At 62.6% G+C, this 22,809-nt stretch overlaps 1 protein-coding gene across 3 annotated transcripts in view; it reads right to left on the bottom strand.

Moving 5' to 3' along the window:
* Pax7 (paired box 7) overlaps nt 1–22,809 on the bottom strand; it is an 86,334-nt gene that overhangs the window by 11,126 nt on the left and 52,399 nt on the right. For 2 of the 3 annotated variants that reach the window (XM_078025430.1, XM_078025431.1), the window contains exons 6-7: nt 22,216–22,381; nt 21,119–21,318 (exon numbers count right to left, since the gene is read on the bottom strand). In XM_078025430.1, the coding sequence (XP_077881556.1) occupies nt 21,119–21,318; nt 22,216–22,381 (366 nt within the window). Of the gene's footprint in view, nt 1–7,161; nt 7,177–8,425; nt 8,466–21,118; nt 21,319–22,215; nt 22,382–22,809 lie in introns of all 3 variants that reach the window. The other variant, XM_078025429.1, reaches the window with a different exon arrangement.

Below are 22,809 nucleotides of genomic sequence, written 5' to 3'. Positions count from 1 at the left end.
GCCCCTTCCTCTCCCTCTGCTCCAAATCAGTCCCAGCCCGGACCAGACTAAATCAATAAGGGGCCAGCCTCACCCTCCCTTCCGCCCGCTGGGGAGAGGCTGGCTGGTTTCGGGGGTGGGGACCCCCCTTCCCCAGCCTCTGCTCACCCCCCTCCCCCGGGACGCGCGGGCGCGCTCCCCCACTTTAAAAGAAGGGGATGGGAAAATGTAATTAATTCCCTCCGTTCCTGAGCTGGCCCCGGGGCCTGGGATGCGGGGACTGAGCTGGAGGTCTGCACCCTGTGTGATAACCGAGCGTGGCTTTGGGAGCGCGGCTGCAATTAGAAGGGCCATCGCCACCGTCCTGGCTCCGTGGCAGGATCTGGGTGGGTGCAGGGGGGCCTCGGCAGGGTGCAGGGGAGGAGGCGGCGCAGGGACCTGAGCCTGGGGGGCCGGGCCCTTGACAGCTGGAGGGGGAGGGGCCTCGAATCGGGCCAAGGACCCCTGGGATCAGCTGCAGGTCAGGGGGCAGCCCCCTCCTCACGGCTAGAGGGGCACTGAGGCCCTGAGGGGCACCCGCGAGGGCCCTTGGTCAGTCGGTGCTGGGCCGGGGGCTTCTCTGGCCGCCACGTTCCCCTGTGACTGCTTTAACCTGCCGGTTCAGCCTCAGTCTTCCCGTCTCTACAGTGGGAGCGGCAGCGGCCCAGGCCGCCTGTGGGGTCAGCAAAGGACTAAATGAGGAAGTGCACAGGGGGTACCCCAGAGGGGGCCTGGCACCCGTCTGTCCCCAGGGAACCCGCTGTCTCCTCCCTGGCTGGCTCCCCTCAGCCCCTCCCCACGGGGACCTCCTCTTTGTCATCGTGGCTTCACAGGAGGCACCTCCTGGAGGAGCATCGCTCGGCCCCCAGGACAGGTCTGCCACCCCCCAGAGCCCGGGGTCACTCGACAAGACACCCCCCCTGCATGTGTGTGTCCCTGGAAGGCCCTGATGGCGAATCTGTGACACCTCCCCGCCGCCACCTAGCCAGGCCTGAAGTCCACAGACCCCTCCTCCCGCACACCCCACGGAGCAGCTCACGCCGCCCGGTGCACGCTCCAGATCAGAGTGAGCAAGGCTCAGACAGCTTCTCCCCACAGCCCCGGGGGGGGCCGTGCGACAGACCTATTTGCACACCGGCCTTTGGTGAAACTCGTCAGATTCACTTGCACGCACACAGCCCCGTGCTCCCCCGAGACCCCAAGGCAGCCTGGAGGTCACCGCTCAAGGGGGAGGAGGACTGGCCGAGTCCCCAGCAAGCAGGCCCTGCCGCGGCCCACGCGGCCTTCCTGTCACTCCTCCTGTCCCCTGGCCTGTGCTGGGCTGCAAGACACCCACCGACCCAGCTCGCCAAGGGCTTCTCCTCCGAGCCTCAGACCCAGATCCAGCCCTGGGCCCCATCCTGCTCGTCCCCTGGGCTTCCATGAGTGTCGAGGGGGGGACAACTGGGGACAGCCTGCTCCCATCGCCAGGAAAGGAAAGCAAGGTGTCTGAATTGCACAAAAATGTCTTCATGGGCCGAGAGCCACCCGCAGGCTGGGGGGACCTAGGTGTCCCAGCCCCAACTGGCCTGCTCCCTGAGGCCTGGGGTCGACTCGGCAAGCTGAGGGCAGGGGCGGCAGGCAGGACTGCTCCCCCGGGTCCCCTCACCGCTGGGAGTCAGTGGGTTCTGGGGCATCGGGTACTTTTCAAAGGCCCCCAGGTGATTGTTATGGGGTGTCACCATCACTCCCCGACACCGTGGGACACCGTGGGAGCACACAGCACCCGGGTCAGGCCAGCAGGGACCGGGCACAGGCTGCGGGGCCACCACCCACCCGCCCGTGTGCACGCCCACGCAGCCTCCAACCCCGTCCACCGCTCCACACACGTGCCTCCACACCCTCCTCCAGCCGCCAAGGGATGCCCAGATACACATCTTGGGCGCATGCACACGCACACACACACACACACACACACACACACACACACTTTCGCTGGTCCCCTGCCTGTCCCAGCTCCACGCTGGGATTAGTACGAGCAAGAAATCACCCACCCGGGCAGTGGCCACTCTCCCCCCCTCCCCCTCTCCCTGGCAGTTCTCTGCTAAGAGGATCTGGCCCCCCTGCCCGCCCCCTGTGGACAGCAGTAATGGGCTTCGGGTGCTGACTTGGAGCTTCCAAACGAGATTTCCTGCAGGTCTTCCTGTCCCCCGCCCCCTTCCCCGCCATCCCTGATGGCCCTCACCCCTACCCCCTCCGCCCCCACCCAGGCCTCACACAGCAGCCCCCACCAGCCAGGGACCAGGACCAGTGCCGCCGTCCCCACCCCTCACTTGTCACCCCCCAGCTTCCACGGAGGCCTTTCTAAGCTGCTCCTGCCGCTCTCGGGCCTGAGCACAGCACCTTACAGTTTGCAAACCATTTCCTTTGGGGCTCGAGACTCTGTGACTCCACTTTGCAGATGAGAAACTGAGGCTGGGGGGCTGGCCTCGGTGACCCCAGGGGTGAGGGCAGGCGTGGCCCCCAGTCCCAGGCACCTCGCCAAGGTCTCCTCTCACTACCAACAGCTCATTCATTCAGGCTTAGGCAAGTGTGCACACCACGGTGCGTTTGTTGTGTGTGCGTGTGTAAGGGCTGCATCGGTGTGTATGCGCGTGTGCAGGGCAGGTGTCCTGGAAAGCACAGGTGCAGGCTGGGCAGAGGCCCTTGGGTGAACACCAGGTCACGGGCTGTCATCTCTGACCTGGTGGGGACTCCCCACTCTCCACCCCATCAGGGTCTCTCTTCACCCCCCTGCAGTTCAACCCCTAGACAGGAAGGACTCCCGAGGCGGGCTCTGTGTGAGGGGGGAAGCAGGGTGGGGTGGGAAGGGCATCATTTGTGAAATTGCAGCAGGACAGATCTAGGTAAGACGTTGGTAAGAACCTCCTGATGTGGACGGAGATGCTGGAAAGTCAAGCAGAAGCCTCACTGGGTGCAGCCTGACCCAGAGGCAACTTTTCAACCTCATTGCTGCCAACCCTCGGCCTGGGTATAGGTGCCTCTGGCCCTGGGTGCTGCTGCACACATACCTACACACACCTGCTCTCTGGAGCACTGATACCCACCCCCACAGTGCTCTCTCGCTCTCTCTCTCCCTCCCTCTCTCTCTCTCTCTCTCTCTCTCTCTCACACACACACACACACACACACACACACACACACAAATTCCCCGTGATTGACAGGATGACACTCTCTAAATATCTGGACGGATCTAGAAAAACTAGATGGAGATTTTTGACCGCACCCACCCTGGGCGGGTCCCTTGGCCTCAGTGCCAGGATGGGTCCCAGGGCTCGGGCCGGGAGGGTGCTGGGAGTGGTCGGAGCTGGGGGACTCAGAGACCATCTCTGATGGTGCGATAACGGCCCCCGGCCGGGGATTAGAGCGACACGGGCTGCCGGGAGCTGCGCGGGGCCGGGGAAGGAAGGGGCCGATCGCTGGGAAAGATATGACTATTTAAAGATAATGATTGCATAAATTTAATTAGCACACTTTCACGCGGCAAATGGCCGTTTTGTAATTAATGTATCTGGCCTTACTAAGCATGAAAGATCCCATCTCCCCCTCTCCCTTCCCGCTCCCCCTCCTCAGCGGCCCTAATGAAAGACAGAGAGCAAGTGACAGAAACAGTTTGTCATCGGCTCCAGGTGTCAGGGGCCTAATTGGCCGAGCTGAGGGGAGGAGGGGGGAGGCACGGGGCCTCCTTGACTCTGGAGGAGGATGGGAGGCCTGGGCTCTGAGGGCCCCCCCCGGCCCGGGGGTCCCCCTCCATCAGTGCCAGAGACGGATGGAGACGGACGGTGCCAGAGAGGCCTCGTTAGGCCCCGAGCAGACAAGCCGGCACGTGTCACAGCGCGTTAGGGACTCATGACAGTCGGCCGATGCCCGCTCCAGGGAGAGACGCCCCTCAGCCTCCTCCCGGGTCGAGAAGCTGGCACGACACCATCAGAGCCCACCTACTATGTGCAGGGGGCCCAGGGGCTGATGAAATCGGGATTCACCTTGCACCCGCTGTGCCCAGTGATGGCCACGTGGCGGGGTGGCTTTGTGAAGGCTCCCGGGGACACCTTCTGAGAAGATGGAGAGGAGCCAGCAGCGCAGCGACTTGGATCCACCGAAACGCGGTACAATGAGGAGCAGCGGATCCGTCCCAGGGACCCGGAAACTGAGGCTCCGGGAAGCTAAAGTCTTGCTCCAACTGACCCAATCAGTAAGTGGCGGACTGGGACCTGAACTCAGAGGGTCAGATCTAAAGTCCCTTCCCTTCCTGGGGACTCGCTGCCAGGCCCGCTCAGCACCTTCTCCTGCCCCCGAGGTGCCGTCCTCTAGGGTGACCGAATGGCCCGACTGGCCTCATGGGAACGTCTGCTGGCCAAGTGGGCACAGCTGCCCATCTCCGTCGTGTGCCAAGGTGGTAGGGTCCCCCAGTGTTCCTGCAGAGCCACCAGGTAACGGGGTGCAGAGAGTTTGAGCCACCATGGCCGCGCGTACCCCCTGACAGTGACCCTCCACCGTCCTCACCAGCCTCAGCCACGGGCCTGTGCCCAGCACACTCTTGCCCACTTCTCTCTGAGGAAGGAAGAGCGAGGAGGCCCTGAGCCGGCACGGCCAGCCCTGGCCCCGCAGCCCTGGCCCCGCAGCCCTGGCCTGGACCAAATTCAATTTCGAAGCTTAATGAGTTTGCAGAGGAGCCCAGTAGCTCCCCACGCCGCTCCTTGCCGGCTGGGTGGTTCCCGGCCGGGCCACCGAGCGCGCGGTGGCTGAGCTGGGAGAGCCCTGGGCCCCGTCGAGAGTGGCGGGGGCACCGAGCAAGTGAAAAATGTCAGAGCAAATTGCTCTTGACAGCGTTAATATCTGCAGCTCATAGCCATAATTACATGTAAATAAATAGCAAAACCACACTCAGCTGGAGGCTCGAGCCGGGGACAGGCACCGCTAAGGACCAGCTGAGGACCGCTGAGCCCCGCGCCTGCCTCTCTTCCTCTTAGAGCCCCGTCCCCCCGCCCCCAGCCAGATTCCTGCCGCAGCCCAGGGCGGGGGCCTCAGGATCTGGTCACTCGTGTTCAAAATAAAAGGAAATAAAGAAAGGTTGATGTCCCTGCCCCACATTCTGGGCCCGCCGTGGGGCGCAGTGGGACCAAGCGCCCTCCCACCCTCCCTCCCTCCTCTCTCCCTGCACACCCTGCTCCATCCCTGGCTCTCCGCCCTGGGCATCCTGGCGACGGTCTCCCGGCCTTGGCCTTCTAAGGCCCACCCCTGATCCAGGGGTACCCCTGCAGTCCCGTTTCTGCGCATGACCAGGGTCACTCAGACTCCAGACCCATGTCTCGGTCATCCTCCGTCCCCAAGTCCCAACACCCTGTTGGCCATCACAGGCCGCGCCAAGTCGCCGGCTAAACATGGTGGGACTTCCTGGAGAGAGCAAGAACTGACCCAGGGCCCCTCTGCCACAGGGTCCTGCCTGCCCCCGGCCCCACAGAGGCCAGGAGAGATAATGCATGCACCTCGGCAGGGCACCCACCCCGGACCTCCAGGGCAGACACTCCACTCTTATCAGGGGGTGACTGTGGCCCCAGAGAGGCCATCCTCAGAAATCACCCAGAGTAAGAATACGCTCAGGGACCTTCCAGGCCTCTCACCAGACGTGCCTCTTGCTTCTGTTTGACTGGACCGTCCAGGCTAGCGGAGCAGAGGCCTGGGGCTGAACTCACAGGGCCCGGCGGGGGGGCCTGGGACGGTCAGGGGAGGGCCACAGGAAGGGAAGGTGGAAGGAGAAGAGGGTGGACAGAAGAGGACCAGGGGACCGCGCAGCCTGGAGGAGGAGGCTCCAGAGCCCCCCCCCCAGGACCCAGGGCCCTTCTCCCAGGCCCCGCCCGCCCGCCCCTCTGCACGTGGGGTCCCCAGGCCCTGGAGAGAGGCGCAGAGCCTCGCAGCTCCTCCCAGGCCCTGCCCGCCTCCCCGCACGCACGGAGCAGGGAGCCAGGGAACGCAGGCTCCATTCTTCAGGAAACAAATATCTTCTCTGGAGCAGGCCCGGGCCGCACCTTCTTGTTTAGCTCACCAGCTAATCCACTTATCAAGGATAAAGCGCCTGCGAATCCCCCTTGATAAAGGCAGCTACAAAATTAGCCCCAGTGTGCCCACGGCACCACGTGCCAAACAAACAAGAGGCCGGGCCCGCGGCTCCGCAACGGCTCCTCTCAGGCCCTGGGCAGGGAGCGATGCGAGCAGATAGCGGCTCCCTCTCTCCAGGGCCCTGCAGACTGCGAAGGGGGTGGGGGGCGATTATCCAGGAAAGGGGCTGGGCAGGGTGGAGGAAGGACCTGGGAGAAGCACCCCTCCCCATCCGACACTGCACCTTCCCCAGCTACGACCGGGACCCCCAGCTCCCGTTGCGACCCCACTCTGGGACCCTGAGCTGGCGCAGCGCTAATCCATTAACTCCTCACAGCCAGCCTGGGAAGTGGGTACTGCATCACCCACAGAGTAGAGATGAAGAAACTGACACACAGAGAGGTCAAGTCCCTGGCCCAAGGTCACACAGCTGGTAAGTAATTTAAACAATACATTCCAATTCAACACAACCCGTTCTAACTCCAATCCTAGTCCCCAACTTGGACAGCGATCGTCTAAACCAGCCAAGGCCCTGAAGCTTGGCTCCAGCGATCCAGGGTCCCCTCCTCTGCCACTGCAAAGTTCTTTCAAGTGGCTGAAGCCTGTTGGCATTCCCGTGTGATGTGACAACTGTGAGTCTCCCCTGATGGTCACTGTTAGAGCGGAAGTTGTCCCCCATGGGCATTAGTGACTCCCGTCAGGGCTGTGGGCTCCCAGAAGCCCCAGCAGCCTCTCTGCTTTGCTCCCAGGGGCTCTGGGCACTGGGCAGAGGCAGCCTCCGACCGTGACAGCAGGATTACGACCACGCCACCCAGCCAGGGAGCCACAGGCTTGGGGAAAGTCACCCATGGTCAACTGAGGTGACCCAGGAGGTCCAGGAAGAGGGAGGGGCCAGGGCGGATTCTAGAAGGCTCTGTCCTTGTGCCGCCCACCCACCCTCCGGCTCTGGCTTAGAGAGGAGGAGCTGGTCCCAGGCCAAGGGTTGGGGACATTAATCATGGGAAGCACCTGTCAGGGTGGCATCTGGAACTAAAGGGAAACACTTGGCAAAAGGGCGGGAACTTCCCACCCCAGGCGCCTGGGGATCCAGGACCAGCCACTGCCCACCAGGAGGCCAGGGCATGTGGGGCCCAGGCCCGGCAGCCTGGGAGCAGGTCCCCACCCTGGGTGGACCTCTGCATCGAGGATGGGAGGAGGGGTTGCAGGGAGCATGGAGAGAAGCCCATCTGGGCAGGTTGCCACTGTCACTGCTTCTGTTGATGGGCAACCTGATGATGCCACACAGCTGGGAGCCGGCGGGCTGGGACTACAGAGCCGGGACTGTGTTCCCGGTCCTAGGTGACCCTCAGGCCCGCCCCTTTTGCTCTGGGCCCCCTCTCCCGAGGTTCCGGCCGTGCCTCCTGGTGGTCTCTGTCCACACCTTGGTCCCTGGCCTCCTTTCTCTCTTCCCTCCCTGTCCCTGACCTTTCTGCAGCCCTGTGTGTCCATCTGCCCTGGTCTTCCTGTGCTGGGGCTCTGCCTCTCTCCATCTCTGCTCCTCTCTGGGCACCTCTCCCCTCCCCTCTCCACGGCTCCTTCTGTCCCTCCCTTTCCCTGGCCCTTCCGTGTGTCTGTCTGGACCCACTTCCCTTGTCACCAGCATCTCATGACCCAGGTTTCCGTCCGTCTAGACCCACCTGCCTTGTGCCCCTTGGCTCCCACTCCTGTGTGCCTCCTGCAGAGGGTCCCTCCCCTGTCAGCCCAGGAAGGAGTGTGCCCAGGAGAGCCTGCCCTGCCAGGGAGCCAGGGTACAGGCTGTCCAGCCCGTGGTGGGCATGCTCGGGGACTGCAGGATGGGAGGGCCCTCGGTCTCTCTCTGGATCCCTGGACACTTCATCCTGGTCTTGGAGGGGCTGTGGGCTCTTGCCACAGCTTCCTGTTACTGTCCTCTGCCGTCCAGGGTGGTCCACTGTGAATCACTGTGGGGAGCTTAGAGGGCATATGGGAGCTGGGGCCGGGTGGTAAGGCCATTCCCAGGCCTGCACCTCCCTGGGGACCTTGTTAATGGGCAGGCCAGACCTGGCAGCAGGGGTCTAGCCCAGTCCCTCCTGATCTGGCAGCCCAGCAAGGAGGGCAGGCCTGATCTGGGGCTCTGACACTGTCCCCCACTGACGACCTTGGCTTCTCCTCTGAATCTGCACAGGGGGCATGAGGATTCCAGGCCCCTGGGGCTCAGTGAAAATCAAAGAGGGTCTGCTGCCGCCAGGCTCTGGACTATGCTCCGAGTGGTGACTGATATGAGCACAGACCACCCTGGACCAGGGGCCCTGCTTCTTCGGGGGTCAGGATAGAGACGGAGTCCCGCTGGGCAGCTGCCTTAGCCCAGAGCCCTAGAGAGGGTGAGAGGAGTTGGCTGGGCGGGTGGACACCCTGGGCTGCAGCGGGGACGCCAGGTCCGGGGAAGCTCAGGAACTTCTGCCCCTGGGCATCATGTCTCAATTTCAGCCTGGAAGTGTCCCCTTTGTGATAAGACACTTGCCAGGGTCCTCGTGGGACCTTAATCCTCTGATGCTGCGGGTCAGAGACCCTGGTCTGGCGAGAGAGTGGCATTCATTTGGCCTTGGGCCAGCTCCACGGGGCCTGGGGGGCCGGGATCTGAGCCCCCCGACAGCCCAGAAGGATGCAGAGGCAGGAGCAGGGCAGGCGTGGGTCTCCCCTGCGCACCCCAACACGCCTCCGTCTCCCTGGCTGGGGCTGGTTCACCCCCAGGCAGCTTGATGCCAGTGTCCATGCGACAAATCCGCCCTCTAAACATGGGGCCGCCGCCCACCCACCTGCCCTTGGAAAGCCCCGCCAACCCGAGAGGACTTGGCGGTGAACATGGGCTCTGTCTCTATTTGTGAACGGAGGTGGCTCTTCCAGCTCTGAGGTCCCTCCGGAGAGGGATCTTGGCTCAGTGTGGTTCGGACCCTCTTGGAGTCGCTTTCCAAGGAAAAGGGGGTCCAGGTGCATAGGAATCCCGGGGTGCACGTAGGTGAGGGGGCCCTGGATGGGCTCCGCTCTGCCTGCAGGAGGTAGACAAGGGCGACGCTTGCTAGGCTGCCGCTTCTGGGTGCCAGGCCTGGGGTGAGCTGCCTCTGAGGGGGGCTTCTTTAAAGGGCAGATTCCCGGTCCCTCAGCGGCACCCCCAGATCAGCCCACATCACCAGAGCCTGCGCTGGGAATGTGGCCCCGATTCATTCCGTCTCCCCATCTGGCCAAGGACCTGCTGGCCCGGGCTTTTGACAGGCCCGGTGTGGATTCTGCTTCTCGGGGCCGCCCCTCGGTCCCCAGCCCTTGGGATCCCTCACCCACCCGGCTTCTACCGTGTCAAAGCCCCTCGCAGGCTCAGGGCGGTTCCCCTCCTGCCCACACTGATCCCCATTTCCCCGGGACAGTTGGTCAGAGAGCAAAGCCTGACCTCAAGTGACCTGTCCAGTGTGGTCAAGCCAGCCTGCCCTGAGGAAGGTTTCCCCTTGGTGGGGGCCTAGGGGCAGACTGTCCAGCTCAGCGGCCGCCCTCCTCTCCGGGAGGCCCTGGCTCCCGGCTGTCTGCCTGCGGTCTCTGTTTCTGAAGGCAGGGGTCAGGTGTAGCCCACCTGGTGTCCTTGGCGCTCAGGGCTGGTCTGGGAATAGATGCTCAGAGCCTCCCTGCACTTTATGGGGCTCCTACTACATGCTGGGCTTTGTGGTGGGGACCAGGCCCGCAGATGGCCTGGACCTTGCTTGAGCAGGAGAGAGAAGGATCCAGAAAGATACGCCCAGAGGCCACACTGCTTCCCTGGGGAAAATGGGTGAGGCTGCCCAGACTAGAGGTTCAGGGAAAGCTGAGGCCGAGAGTGTAGGGCAGGGGAGGCCAGGAATGTTCTGGAGTAAGGAAGGCAAGGCTGGGGTCAAGGGGCTGCAACGAGTGGGTGACACGGCAAGGACGCCCCCAGCCTCATTCCCCACACGTGCCCTCGCGCGGGCCTGGGTCCCCGAGTCCCGTGCGACCCGCGGCCGTCGGGGCAGGTCCCCTGGCCCCGCGCTCGGCCCGCGGCGGCCGGCTCCTGCGCCGGATCCGGGCCCGGCCGGGAATTAAGCGGCGGCCGAGCCGAGCGCGTCCTTATCTCGGGGAGACAGTCGTCGGGAATCACTTTGACTGAGTGGTTTTGTCTCCCCGCATTTTCCACTGTCAGGCGGCCTCGGGCCATGGATCAAAGGCGCGGTGGCGGCGGCGGCGGTGGCGGAGCGCGAGGGGAGGGGCGGCCGCGGATCCGCCCCGCGCCCCTGTCCCCGCGCCGCGCCCCTGTCCCCGCGCCCCTGTCCCCGCGCCCCTGTCCCCGCGCCCCTGTCCCCGCGCCCCTGCCCGCCCGGATGCCGAGCCACCCCAGCGAACACGGGTCGCGGGGGGCCCCAGGGACGCAGAGAGGGGGCAGGGTAGGGCGGGGGAGGGGAGTGGGGGGGGGGACAGAGGTGAGCGACAATGAGCCCGAGTGGGGAGGAGGATGGGGGTGGGTATGGGGGAAAGAAGCGGAGGGAACCGCCCTGGAGGAGGGGGAAAGGGACGGTCCTGTCTTCCAGGAGGTGTGGGCCAAGGGCCAGGTGAGGGGGACTGGGAAGAGGAGGGAGAGAAGGAGGACAGGGAGAAGAAGGGTGAGCTTCCCATCAGCTGAGCCCAGGAGAAAGGGGACAGGACCGACACCTCCCAAGAAAGTGCTGGGTCTTCTCCCCCGGCAATGGGGGGAGAAGTGACTGGGGCCAGGAGAGACCTTCCAAAGCTCCCGGGTGATGCCCAGAAGCCTCTGGCCAGGAGCCTCCTCTGACTCTTGCCTCCCAACACCCTTAGCAGAATTCCCGGGGCTGGCTGGACACTTGTCACCACTGGTGAAGATGTTGGAAAGATGCCGCAGTTGGGGTGAGGGTGGGGAGAAAGGGGACCCCTGGGGCTGAGGCTGGGGCTGGGTGGAGCCTGGGGAGGGAGGCCAAAGGGAGCCTGGGGGCAGCAGCTCAGGTGTGGGGGGCCTTTCCGCACCAGCAGGGCTGGTCCTGCCCTGCACTCACTTGTGGTGACCGGAGGCCCATCATGGTCCCTGCCAGAGCCTCAGAGCCCTGCATCTGCCAATAGCTACCAGATACAGTGTGCAGAGACCCCTTCGCCCGAGTCCTGTGAGGCGGGCACCCTGCTTAGCCTACTTTACAGAGGAGAAACGGAGCCGGGGAAGAACCTGGTAGAAAGCGACAGTGCTGGAGATGCCCCACTGCACCCCCAAACAGAGACCGCACCCCCAAACAGAGATCACACCCCCCAAACAGAGACCGCACCCCCAAACAAACAGAGACTGCACCCCCTTGGTCCTGGTGTCTGCGCTCCTGCCTCTGGAGGGCGCTAGGATCAGCTGAGGTCAGAGTCACATTTGGGGCCCTTGGAGACCTCACCAGTGGCGGGAAACAGACTATTTCAATGACAGTCACTGGTCTCCCAGGCCAGGCATCCCCTGGACAAATTGTTGAAAGCATTCAGTGCCTCTGTCGCCCCATGTGCAGAACAGAAATAATCCCAGGCCCTCCCGAAGCGGGGTTAGAACGATTAAATGAGATAATCCCTGTAATGGCCAGGTGAGTGCTGGGGACATTTACCCAGAGTTATTATTTATTTCTTAATTCTTGTCTAGCAACACGGAACTTTTCATATGCTGATGAGGTGTGGTGCATTCCCCCGGGGGAAGCAGGCTCGCCCACTAAGAGGGGGTGAGGGGAGGCCAAGTCTTAAAGAATAGGAGGTCTGGGTGCATGGCAGAAGAGAACGGGGTGGCGGGGGAAGAGTCTGGGAATGCAGGCGAGGAGGTTTGGAGTCAGGGATGCGGCCCTGGGGGAGCTCACAGAGTCACCCTGCCCCTCCTTGCTGGGGTCCTGCCCGGCCCCCAAGTCCAGTTGCCCAGCCATCTCGGCAGCGCCCCTCCCACCAGGGACCCCCGAGACGGGCCTGCGAAGCTCCGCGTCGGCCGCAGTATTAATTGCTAATCTCCCTCATTTTCTTCCCCTCTATCTGCCGGGACTGTCTCGTCCTGAGCCCCAGTGCTAATCAGAAAGAAGGACAAATCCGCTATTTGCATTCTTTCCCACCAAGCCAGGCAGGTCCCCATGGCTAAACCCCTGGCCTGCTGGGACCCCGGCAGCCCAGGGAGGAGGTGGACCTGGAGGGCTGGCCCCACCCGCAGAGCCGCTCCTGTGGGAGAACTGCAGAATCACAGCGCGGTCGGTCTCTGTCACAGACAGGGAGACAGGCGCCAGCGGGGAGACTTCTGCTAAGATCACATGGTGGGCCAGAGACAGACGGGGAGAGAACCGAATTTCCTGATTTTCCTACCAGAGAACAGGCTGGGCCTGCCCTGGATTCTCCTGGCCCAGAAAAAGAAGGTGGAGGCAGAGAGCCTAGCAAGACCTCCACGTCCAGCTCCCCTTCGGGGGGGAGAGGCAGCGAGGGAAGGCTCTTGCTGTCTGCCGGGCACAGTGCTGGGCGTCTCCCACCAACACTCTCCAGTTTCCCTAACGCTGTTTTGCAGATGAGGAAACTGAGGTTCAGAGAGTCCCTGAGCTTGCCTGTGATCACACAGCGAAACCAAAGAGCTGGAATGGAGCCCTGGTGTGTGTCTGCTGTACTGCCCACAGTGGCCCTGAGCTAGCGGACGCCTCACTCCTGTCGGGTCCTTGGCCACTGCCCCGGCTGCCCCAGTCCCCTATCCCTTCTTTGATTTCCCCCTGATTAAAGTCACATCTCGTCCAGGTCACCTTCTCTGACCATGTCCACCCTCCTCCAAACTTCCTCTGCTCTCCCTGTTTGACCAGGAATCACAACACAGGGTCCATAACCAGATCTCTGACTGCTCTTTGTGGAGGGGAGGTCTGGTCTCCCTGGATGTGTCCCTCATCCGAGCAGAGCTGGCCGCGTGTCGTGAGTAATGACCGTCCAGAGCCCCAGAGTCCTCTGGGAATCCACCACAGGTGGGTCCCATCAGGCCTGTACTGTGCTGGGGGTTGACCAACAGCTCTTGGTGGCCTACTATGTGCCAGACCCTGAGAATTATGCGTGTCACCAAAATAAGTCCTGTGCTGAGTGGCCCAGGGCTGCCCGGGGTCCTGCCTAAGACCACGGCCACCCCGGGGCCTGGAGCATCTGGTTTTCCCAGGCTGGCTGCCCCCGCCGGACCGACTCTGCAGAGGGACGGAGGTGGGGCTCGAGGGTGGAGCTAGACACACGCCCTGCTCCAGGGATGGGCACTAGGGTGTCCCCCGAGGGGAACGCTGGGCTCTGAACTGCTCTTCAGCTCAGGGAGGGCCCGCCCCAGGATCCCAGGACCCGCTGCACCTTCTCGGGAGGGAAGAGGCCCCTGGCGAGCTCTCCTCGCCCCCTCCATGGCAAAAGACCCCGGTGTCACCCGGGCCACAGCCGGGACCGGGTTCCTGGCACACAGGCCTGGTTCCCCCTCCTTGGCAGCCTGGAAAGTTCCAGATCCTGGTTTCTGCAGGAGTCCCTCCCCCCAGCTGCTCTCCACCCAGGAGAAGCGTGAGAAGGCGGAAACACAAACCAACGGGCCGTGTGTTCCCAGGGCCTCGCCCCGCGGGCTGGAGCCAGGCCCTGATGGACAGGAGCAGGTGACCGGGGCAGGGAGCCAGACGTGGGAGACGGCCCAGCTCTTCCCTGGGAGGAGGTCAGCCGTGGGCAAAGGCATCTGGCTGGGAGAGAGGAGCCTGAGTGACCACGGCTGTCAGCTCTCGCCTCTGCCTCCACGGTGGCCCTTCTCAGCCTCAAGGCTCACCCCTGCCTCAGGGGACGCCTGGTGAGCAGAGGGGCAGCAGCCACATCCGGGTCCCCAGTGTCCCCCAGCAGGCTGCAGTGAGGGGTGGGGCGGGCAGATGTGGTGGGGGGGGTCTCGGGAGCTGGACTGTGACCTGGTGAGGTGAAAGCCAGCTGGGGGCAGACCCCCGGCTTCAGGTCCAAGAGGATCAGCCACAGACTCCCGGCCCCCTCCACAGGCTGAGCCCTGACCCACACCAACACTGCTGGTCGCCTCGGGAAGCGGGGGCGGGTGGTGGTGACTCAGCGCTCCCCTGGTCCTGGGGCGCACATCTCCATCTGAGTCACCCCACCCTTCCCCAGGGACCCCAGGCGGCCGGAAGTAGCGCCTCCTGTGCTTTCCGCACCCGGCACCCTGTCTTCCCACCCTGGGCCAACAGAACACCTACGTGGTCCTAGGCGGGAACCCAACACGGGCGTTTCCCTGGCAACCGAAAGGGCTCAAGGAGAGAGGGGAGGGGACAGGATGAAGGGCCCTGAGGCAGAGTTAGGGACCGAGCCACAGAGGGTAGGGGGGTGTGGAGAATGCACATTTATTGAGCACCTACTGTGTGCCAGGCACTTGACTCCAGTTTGTCAGTCCTCACAGCACCCCCGAGAGGTAGGGATTGTGGTCCCTGTTTTCCGAGGAGGAAAATGAAGCCCAGAGAGGTGAAGCAAGCTTCCCCAAGGTCACACAGCAACTTAGTAAGCGGGCAAAGCAGGACTCCAAGTCAGGGCTTCTTATCGCCCAAGGCCTCGTCATTTCTGCCACCCCAGGCTTTCTTCCAGTCCTGGTCCCCGAGGGAGAGGCCTCCCAGGAAAGGGAACGTCAGAAGGAGACCCCCGAAGGCCAAGGGAAGGAAGCAGGCGGCAGAGCCGCCCAGGAAGGAGGCGAGGGCAGGGCTGGGCGGGGCGCGGAGGAGCGCGGGGTGAAAGCCGTGTTCCTACAACCTGCTAAGCCGGAGAAATGAATTCTGATCCCTCCAAAACCCAACCTTGGAAAATGTGCGAGAGAAGGGTCTCCTTTCACGGGGGCAGGAAATCCTCCACACCTCCTCCCGATGCCCCGGTAATGCCAGGATGTCCCCAATCTGCTTTGAGGAATGGAGAGATTAAGAATAATAAAAAAATTGCAATAAAATGTGTGTGAAGGAGGGGGTAATTGTGGACAAACGCAGCATTCAAATTCATTTCTCGGCTCTTTCACACACCATTTCAATCTTATTTTCTGCTTGCTAATGAGATCTTGTTGCCTGGGCCAGGCAAAACCTTCCAATATCAGGACGTAATTGCACATAATTTTCTCTCCTACCAGTGATTTGCATCAGTTTTTTAAAAATTCTGGGCTATTTAACACTCTACAATCCCCCTCCCCATCTTCCTGCCGACAAATCTCTTGCTCCCTCCTCCTTCCCCGTCCTGGTCCAGCAAGACTCATTTTAAATGCTTATTATAAACGCAATGTCACCAATAAAGGGGCGGGGGACCAAGAGGAAATAAGAGGAGAAAGAGGCAACGGGAGTCTCCAGTGCTCACCCGGGGCCAGACGTAGCTCCCTAGGGCAGCCGACTGCCTTGACCTTGTCCTGCTGAGGGCCAGGGGGGAAGTTCATGGGTCAAGTGGATCTTAGTTAAAATCCTATCTCCACGTCTCACCAGCTCTGTGGCTTTCCGCAAGTCACTTGACCTCTCTGAGCGTGTTTTCCCAAGTAGAGGGATGGAATGACTTCAAGCAGGCAAAGTGCTTTCGTGGGCGCTGGCACCCGGCAGGTGTTCTGTTGAGGGAGTGTCTGTCCTTGCTGGGTGGCTTCCCGGAGGCCAGCTCCCCATGCCAGGAAGGCAGCTCCTGAGAAGCCTGCAGGAGCCCCGTCCTAAATCACAGTAGCGCTGGGAGCCGCCTCCCTCCTGCCCTCAGAAGGGAGGGGTTTGGGGACACAGACTATGAAGCTGCTTCTGCCACCAACTGCCCCCATGACCTTGGACCTCAGCTGCCCTGTGTGGATGTGGCACCAGCCTCTCGGGGCAGCTCAGGAAAGCACAGCAGGCCCCGGAGCCAGTCTGCTGCATTCCAGCTGTCACTTTCTAGAACCTTCCACAGAGCCTGACACATGACCCCACAAACAGTCGCGAATAGGCGGATGGAAGACCCCGATAAAGCAGTCTCCTTGCCTGTAACGTGGAAGTCACGGGATAGCTGTGACCTGGGACATAGGCTCAGCCTTTGGCCCGCCTGGGCCTGGCTGCCGTAAGTGTCCAGCCCACGGTGACGGTCACTGTAGTGTTTATACTGTTTGCAGCTCTGGGGGTCGAATCTAGGGCCTCACCCACGCTAAGCAGCTGCTCCCCCACGGAGCTGCGTCCCAGCCCCCGTCACCCCATTATTACGTGCCCGAGAGGGACAGGAGCCTGGGTCTGCAGGGACAGTGGGCAGTGATTAGCTGCACACTTGGAGGGTAGTTTTCGTAGCTCGGTGTCGGAGGGATGGCGACTATGTAAATCCCTTTATAGGTTCCTTAAGCTCCAGAGAGGGACGTGGTGGCACCTGGGGACGTTAGGAGGGGCATGAGGACCCTAGCGCCCTGGGGGCCACCAACACAAGGGTGTGACCTGGTGCCCATCTTGGGAAGCTGAGCCCTCTCTGGTCCCTGGTTCCCATTTCCAGCCCTGAATCGACCCCTAAAAAAAGCTGGGGAAGAAGGGACTCGGGGACACAGACTCTGAACCCAGTTCTGCCCCCATGGCCCCTTATGGACTCTGGGACCAGCTTCTCGGGGCTGACCGTGTACAGCACAGTGGGCTCTGGAGCCACCTGTTCCCAGCTCTGTCACTTTCTAGAACCTTCCACGGAGCCTGGCACCTGGGGGCACATGGCTCATCCCTGGAGAGGCCCAGCACAGGGAGCCTGCCTGTGGCCTCCAGCCCCAAGGACCCTGGAAATGGCAGAATTTTGCTTGTGACTCTGTGCTTGGGATCTGGGGCCAATAAGACCCGCAAGTCCCCGTGACTGTGGGACACCTGCCTCCACCCTCCCAGGGACCCCTCCAGAGCAGACTGTGCTCTGCTATCAGGCCGCGGCGCCCAAGGACAGGAGGCTTGTCCCCGCCATCTGACCTCGAGCTCCCGAGGATGAGCTGCCTCCCCACCGCGCTGGGGCCCCGCAGGGCAGGGGACCCGGGCGTCCTCATTCTGCACCCTCTGCTTGTCCCTGCTAGACGGGGCTGGCAGCTCTTAGAGCTGTCAGTGTATTCCCGTCCCCAAGGCGTCTTTTGTCCCCAACTCCCAGTTGTTTTCTAAGAGCCTTTTCCAAGGTCCCGACCCTGGAGCAAAGGGGGGGGGGGCTAGGGTCTGAGTCCTAACCCGGGATGAGCCGTCGGAAATGAGGTCCCCTGGGCTCCCCGACACCTCTTCGGAAGGACACAGTGCGCAGAGCTGGGACCTCCTGTGTCAGGCGCTTAGCACCTGATCCCGCAAGGCTGGCGTTTGCAGTTGGGGACACCAAGGGACCCAAGCCTAAAGGAAGGGCTCTGCCCACCCAGTGGCTCTGCCACTGGTCCCTACCCTGAGGTCCTGGGCCTCGGTTTGCTCATCCGTGACATGGGGAGAGTGCTCTTCCCTCCCCCAGGCTGAGCAGGTGACAGGGTGTGGGGACAGGGCCTGGCACAGGCAGGCCGCTGGTAAACCGCTTTCCTCTCGGCTGCCCAGGACACAGGCACAGAAATGAGGAGAAACGCTTTTTCTGTGAAATTTGGCCAAATCTCCCAGGGAGTCCTGGGGGCTCTGTGACACCCACTTCCCTGGCCGCCTGGTGACAAGGGACCCAGGTGAACCTGCAGGAGGAGGTGTCTTCTCCCCAGAAGCCATGAGGATGAGGAGCCGGCTGCCCCAGGTCTGTCCAGGTCTGCCCAGGTCTGCCCAGGTGCTCCGAGCCCAGCTTCACGCCCCCCCCCCGGGGGTGGGGCTTCTGTAAGAACAAACCACCGTCCAGTGTCAAGGGCAAAGCTCCCGGCTCACAGTGAGCGGCAGGACCTGCAGCCCCGGGTCACGGAGGCCGTGCTGGCCCCAGCCCAGGTGGAAAGCCACCCTCTCCTGGCCCAGGTGAGCTGCACTAAAGCCCCTCCTGCGGGGGGGGGGGGGACACTGGCCCCATTTGTCCCCACAAATGATCTCCCTATAGAGACCCCTCCTGGGTGAGAACCCCCCACCCCACCTCTCCAAGACCCCAGAGATGAGCCCGTGATGTTGCTTGGGCAGGGGGTGGGGGTGCTGGGGGTGGGGGGCTGTGCGTGGGAACCCTGCAGTCAGGGCTGGGAAAAGCTGGGGCTTCTGTCTTGGACGCGAAGCCCCTGCCCACCCCTCCTCCCTGTGTTTCAGGTCTTTCAGGAAGTGTCCAGGGCTGAACCCAGCTGGGCGCATGGGTGCACGCACACACACCCATGCACATGCACACACACACACACACACGCACACACACCCATGCACATGCACACACGCACACACACGCACACACACCCATGCACATGCACACACACGCACACGCACACACACCCATGCACATGCACACACGCGCACACACGCACACACACCCATGCACATGCACACACACGCACACACGCACACACACACCCATTCACACACGTGCACACTGCTGCCCTGGCTCCTGCCCTGAGTGCGGCCCCCTCCCCGCCCAAGCCCTTCACCCCTGGGTCCCCTCTGCCCCTGTCAGACCCTCCGTCTGTCTTCACACCTTTGGTGGGAACTCTGGGTGGCTCTCCAAGGTCACCCAATCCATCATGTCCCACGGCTTCTCAGCCCCAAGATGGGGTGCCCTGTCCCGGTCTCTTCCTTTCAATTCTCCTCTTGTGAGGCAGCGGGTGTGGGTCCCCTTTGGGGGCTTCCAGGCAAACACACCCCACCCCAAAGCCGGCCAGCCATGAGGGGGAAGTCTCCCCAAGATCAGTGCTCACCCTAGGGAGTTGCTCTCCCCTCCCTTGTCACCCTTAAGCCCATCCCCTCGCCCCAGGGACCCCTGTCTGCTGGGCCTCCTGGCTCTGTGACAGGGTCCTGCCGAGGAGAGGCCTTGGGCACAGGATGGGCTGCAGCTACTGGCAGGGGGCAGGGCGCCCTGGCTCAGCCTGGCCAGCCACATGTCCCGCCATCTGGAAAGGGAGGCTCCACGCTGTCCAAGGTCCCTCTTCAACTTTCCCAGGGTGTTCCCCCACACTGGCTCTGTCCCCAGGGCCAGGCCTGGACCACATCTGGGCCACGGACACCCCAGCGCTCGGCAGCACCTTCCCCTGGCAAACTCGGGGCTCCTGGGTTGCTGACCCCCTGTTCAGTCCCGGCAGGTCAGCCTGGCCGCTTAGCCCCCCGCACTAACGAGACAGAGGTCATGACCTTGAGCCCCCAAGAGGCCACTGGGTTTCACTGGCCAGGGGAGGTCTGGCTGCAGGCTGTGGGCACCTGCAGGGTCTGTTCACCCAGGAGGCCCGGCGAGACCAGCCCGGGGCTGACAGTTCAGCTGGGTCATGTCCCCTCACCCTGTGGCCAGGTCCAGGAGGCTTGGGGAGCCTCCAGAGGGCGCTGCGTGGCCTGCTCAGGTTTACTAAGCCCTTTCCAACGGTCACTTCACTCCATCCTCAGTGAGCCTAGGAGGTGGGTACCCGCATTGTCCCCATTTCACAGATGAGAAGATCAAGGCACAGCAAGGGGAAAGGACTGCTCCAGGTCTTCCCAAGCGAGGGACAGGCGGAGACGCAGGTCGCCCCCCGCTGTGCGGGTCAGTAGAGACACCAGGAGGAACCCAGACCAGCAGACCTGCCTTAGACCAGGGACTGGCACTTTTTTCTGGGTAGCCGGATAGTATTTGAGGCCCCACAGACTCTGGTCTCTCGGGAAGCTCAGCAACTCCGCCATCACTGCACTAGAGCAGCCGTCACATGATGAACGTGGCCTTGTTCCAATAAAACTTTATTTACACAAACAGGTGGCTGGAGGCTGTGGCCTGCAGGAAGTAGCAGATCCCCTTGACTGTTTAAAAAAAAATTTTCCCTCGAGGGAGACAACAGGTGTCCCGTATCGATTACACTGTCCAGGAAACAGGACAGGGAGTCAACTAACGTTGGCTCGGCCCTTTCTTTCGTGCCAGGCTGGGTGCCAGGCGCTTGGACTGGTGACCAGGTTGGTGCAGGTTAGCAACAGAGTCGTGTGGAACGGGGGATAAACCAAGGCTCGAGCTGCACAGCAGCTTGAGGTCACCCCAAGAAGGCAGAGCGAGGGTTTCAACTCACCCTGAAGCCCGACCCTTCCCCCACAACAGCTGTTGGGATCCGTTTGTGTCTGGTGTCTGCTCCCCACAGACAGGGCTGGGGGTCCCAGCAGGTGAGAGTCAGAAGAAACCCAGGCGGGCTCTGTCCCCTCCCCACGGGGATCTGGGAGCTACTGCAGCTACAGAAACGAACCCATCGGTGCCTCAAATTCCCTGGGACTTCTGGCACCATCGACTCCTGTTCCTCAAACCCACCAAAAGCCACCAGGAGCCCAGCGCCAACTCTGACTTCATCCCAAGCAGGTCCCAGGACCTCTCCGAGTGACTAAACCAGCAACCAATCAGAGCGAGGGAACAGAGTTCTGAGACCCAATCAGAGTGCAGCTCTGGGTCCAGAGCCTCATCTGCGATTCTCTGCACCCCAGAGGGTCCTGCCTCCCAAGGACAGGTCACTCCTGGTGGGAGGCAGGAGACGCAGCCCAGGTGGACCCCAGCCCAGCCAGCCTCCTGCAGGGAAGGGGCCAGGCCGGACCAGGCACCCACCTGAACAGCATGAGGTGGACGGGGCAGGCCAAGGGCAAGTGCACAGTGCTGTTTCGGTTTCTAGACAGCAAGACAGTGGAAGCCCTCCCTCCACACGCAGGTGGGCAGCCTGAGAAGCTCACCCTGGGCCGAGGACCACGGCTACCCCAGTGAGTGGGAGTGGACGGAACAGCCCCCCCCCCGAAACTCTCCCCAACAGGCAGGGGGCTCTGGGAGACCAGTGCGTTCTCAGTGACACCTGTTCTCTCCGTGCAGAACCCACCTGGGTCACCTGGGCCTCAGGTGTCTGGTGATGGGCCTGGCGGAGCAGGGGGGCACCTACCTGAGGAGACAGGCCGTTGCTGACGGGGTTCATGTGGTTGGAGGGGGCCCCCGGGTTCATGAAGCTGTCCGAGTAGCTGGAGAAGCTGTGGCGGGCTCCGTAGGCGGAGCTGGTGTCCGCGGCAGCGGCTGCGGCCAGCCCACCCTGGTGCATGGTGGACGGCGGGAGGGGCTGGGGCCGATGCACGGTGCTGCCCCCATCTGTGGAGAGACCCCAGAGAGTCCTGAGCCCGGAACCTCGCCCTGGAGGCTGTGCCTTTGAGGGCAGGAAAGAGCCTCCTAGGAGGAAGGCCGGCCATGAGCCTCTGCAGCCCAGTCTCAGCCCTGGGGGAAAGCGGCCGCCTTCTCAAGTGACTTGGAAGAAGGGACACACTGGCTCCTGAGCAGGACACTAGGGACGGGCCTAGTCTTGACTGACACCCTTATGCCCAGACGTCCTCTCTGCAACTGCATGCTGCTCTTGCTGCAGGTACACAGCAAGTGCTCCGTAAATGTTAGCTGGACTGAAAGTCCCCCCCCCACCCGCCCCCACCCCCGTGACTCTGATGGGCTCAGACTTGGCCTGTTCCTGTATGTGAGCATCGGCCACGTGCCAGGGGCTTCCGCAGGTGCTGTCTCAGGGCCACGAGGCGAGAACTCGATTCCCATCATTTACAGATGACAGCACCAGTCTTGGTGGGGTTGGGGACTCATGCAAGGTGACAAGGCCAGTAGGTGGTGGGACAAGGGTTCACATGGCTCGACCCGGAGCCGTTTCTGTTCCCAGCTGTCGGGCAGCTACACAGCTCTGTCAGGGTCCCTCTTTCTGTGCAGCCCTTGTTGGGAATGCAGAGTCTCGGGCCCGCAGCCCAGCATGTCCCCAAGATGCCCGGGACCCGTGATGGAAGGGATTTGGAAAGCTCTCTTCCCACAGGTGCTCCTGGAGGGTGACCTCTTGAGCCAAGGATTTCAAGGGCATGGCGGGGTCTGCTTTTGGCTTAACAGTGTGTGCACAGGAAAGTCCACAACTGGGACAACCTAGAAGGGACAACCCCTGTGAGCCAGAGGACTGGAGGCTCAGGTGGCCGGGGAGGGACGCGGGGCGGGCCGCACGCTCACCTTGGGAGATGGTGGTGGTGGGGTAGGTGGAGTCCGGCAGCTGGTACGGGGGCAGCGTGGGCATGCCCGTGGGCGGGAAGCCCCCTGGCAGGAGGTGGTTGAAGGCTGCCAGCTGGTTGGCTCCTGCCTGCTTCCGCCAACGGGCGCGGCGGTTACTGAACCAGACCTGGGGGACGAGAGCGGAGATGGAGACCACCCGGCTGGAGCCGCTGGCACCAGTCCCCACCCAGCCACATCCTCCGGCCCAGGCAGCGTCCTTCTCCAGGGAAGGATGGTCCCCGTCATGCAGACCTGGACGGTCTGCGGGAGGACTTCATAGGCAGGACCCCCTTCTGTCCTCGTGGCCAGTGAAGAGTTCGTATCATTGTCCCCATTTTAAAGATGAGGAAACTGAGATTCAGAGAAAATGGGTAACTGGCCAGGACAGGGTAAGTCGAGGCTCAGACTAGCCTCTCGTCCGTGATCGCCCCACTGCTGCTGCGCCAGCCCTGAGGGTGCTGGTAGTCTGCCGGCCATCCTTGCCCATGTCTGTGTGTACCCGACCCCATGCCCACTTTACAGCAGGGGAAACTGAGGCTCGGAGAGGTCACAGCT

This window comes from Ictidomys tridecemlineatus, chromosome 11, assembly GCF_052094955.1.
Source record: "Ictidomys tridecemlineatus isolate mIctTri1 chromosome 11, mIctTri1.hap1, whole genome shotgun sequence".
Taxonomy (NCBI): Eukaryota; Metazoa; Chordata; class Mammalia; order Rodentia; family Sciuridae; genus Ictidomys; species Ictidomys tridecemlineatus.
This window is presented reverse-complemented; position numbering and strand designations above follow the sequence as displayed.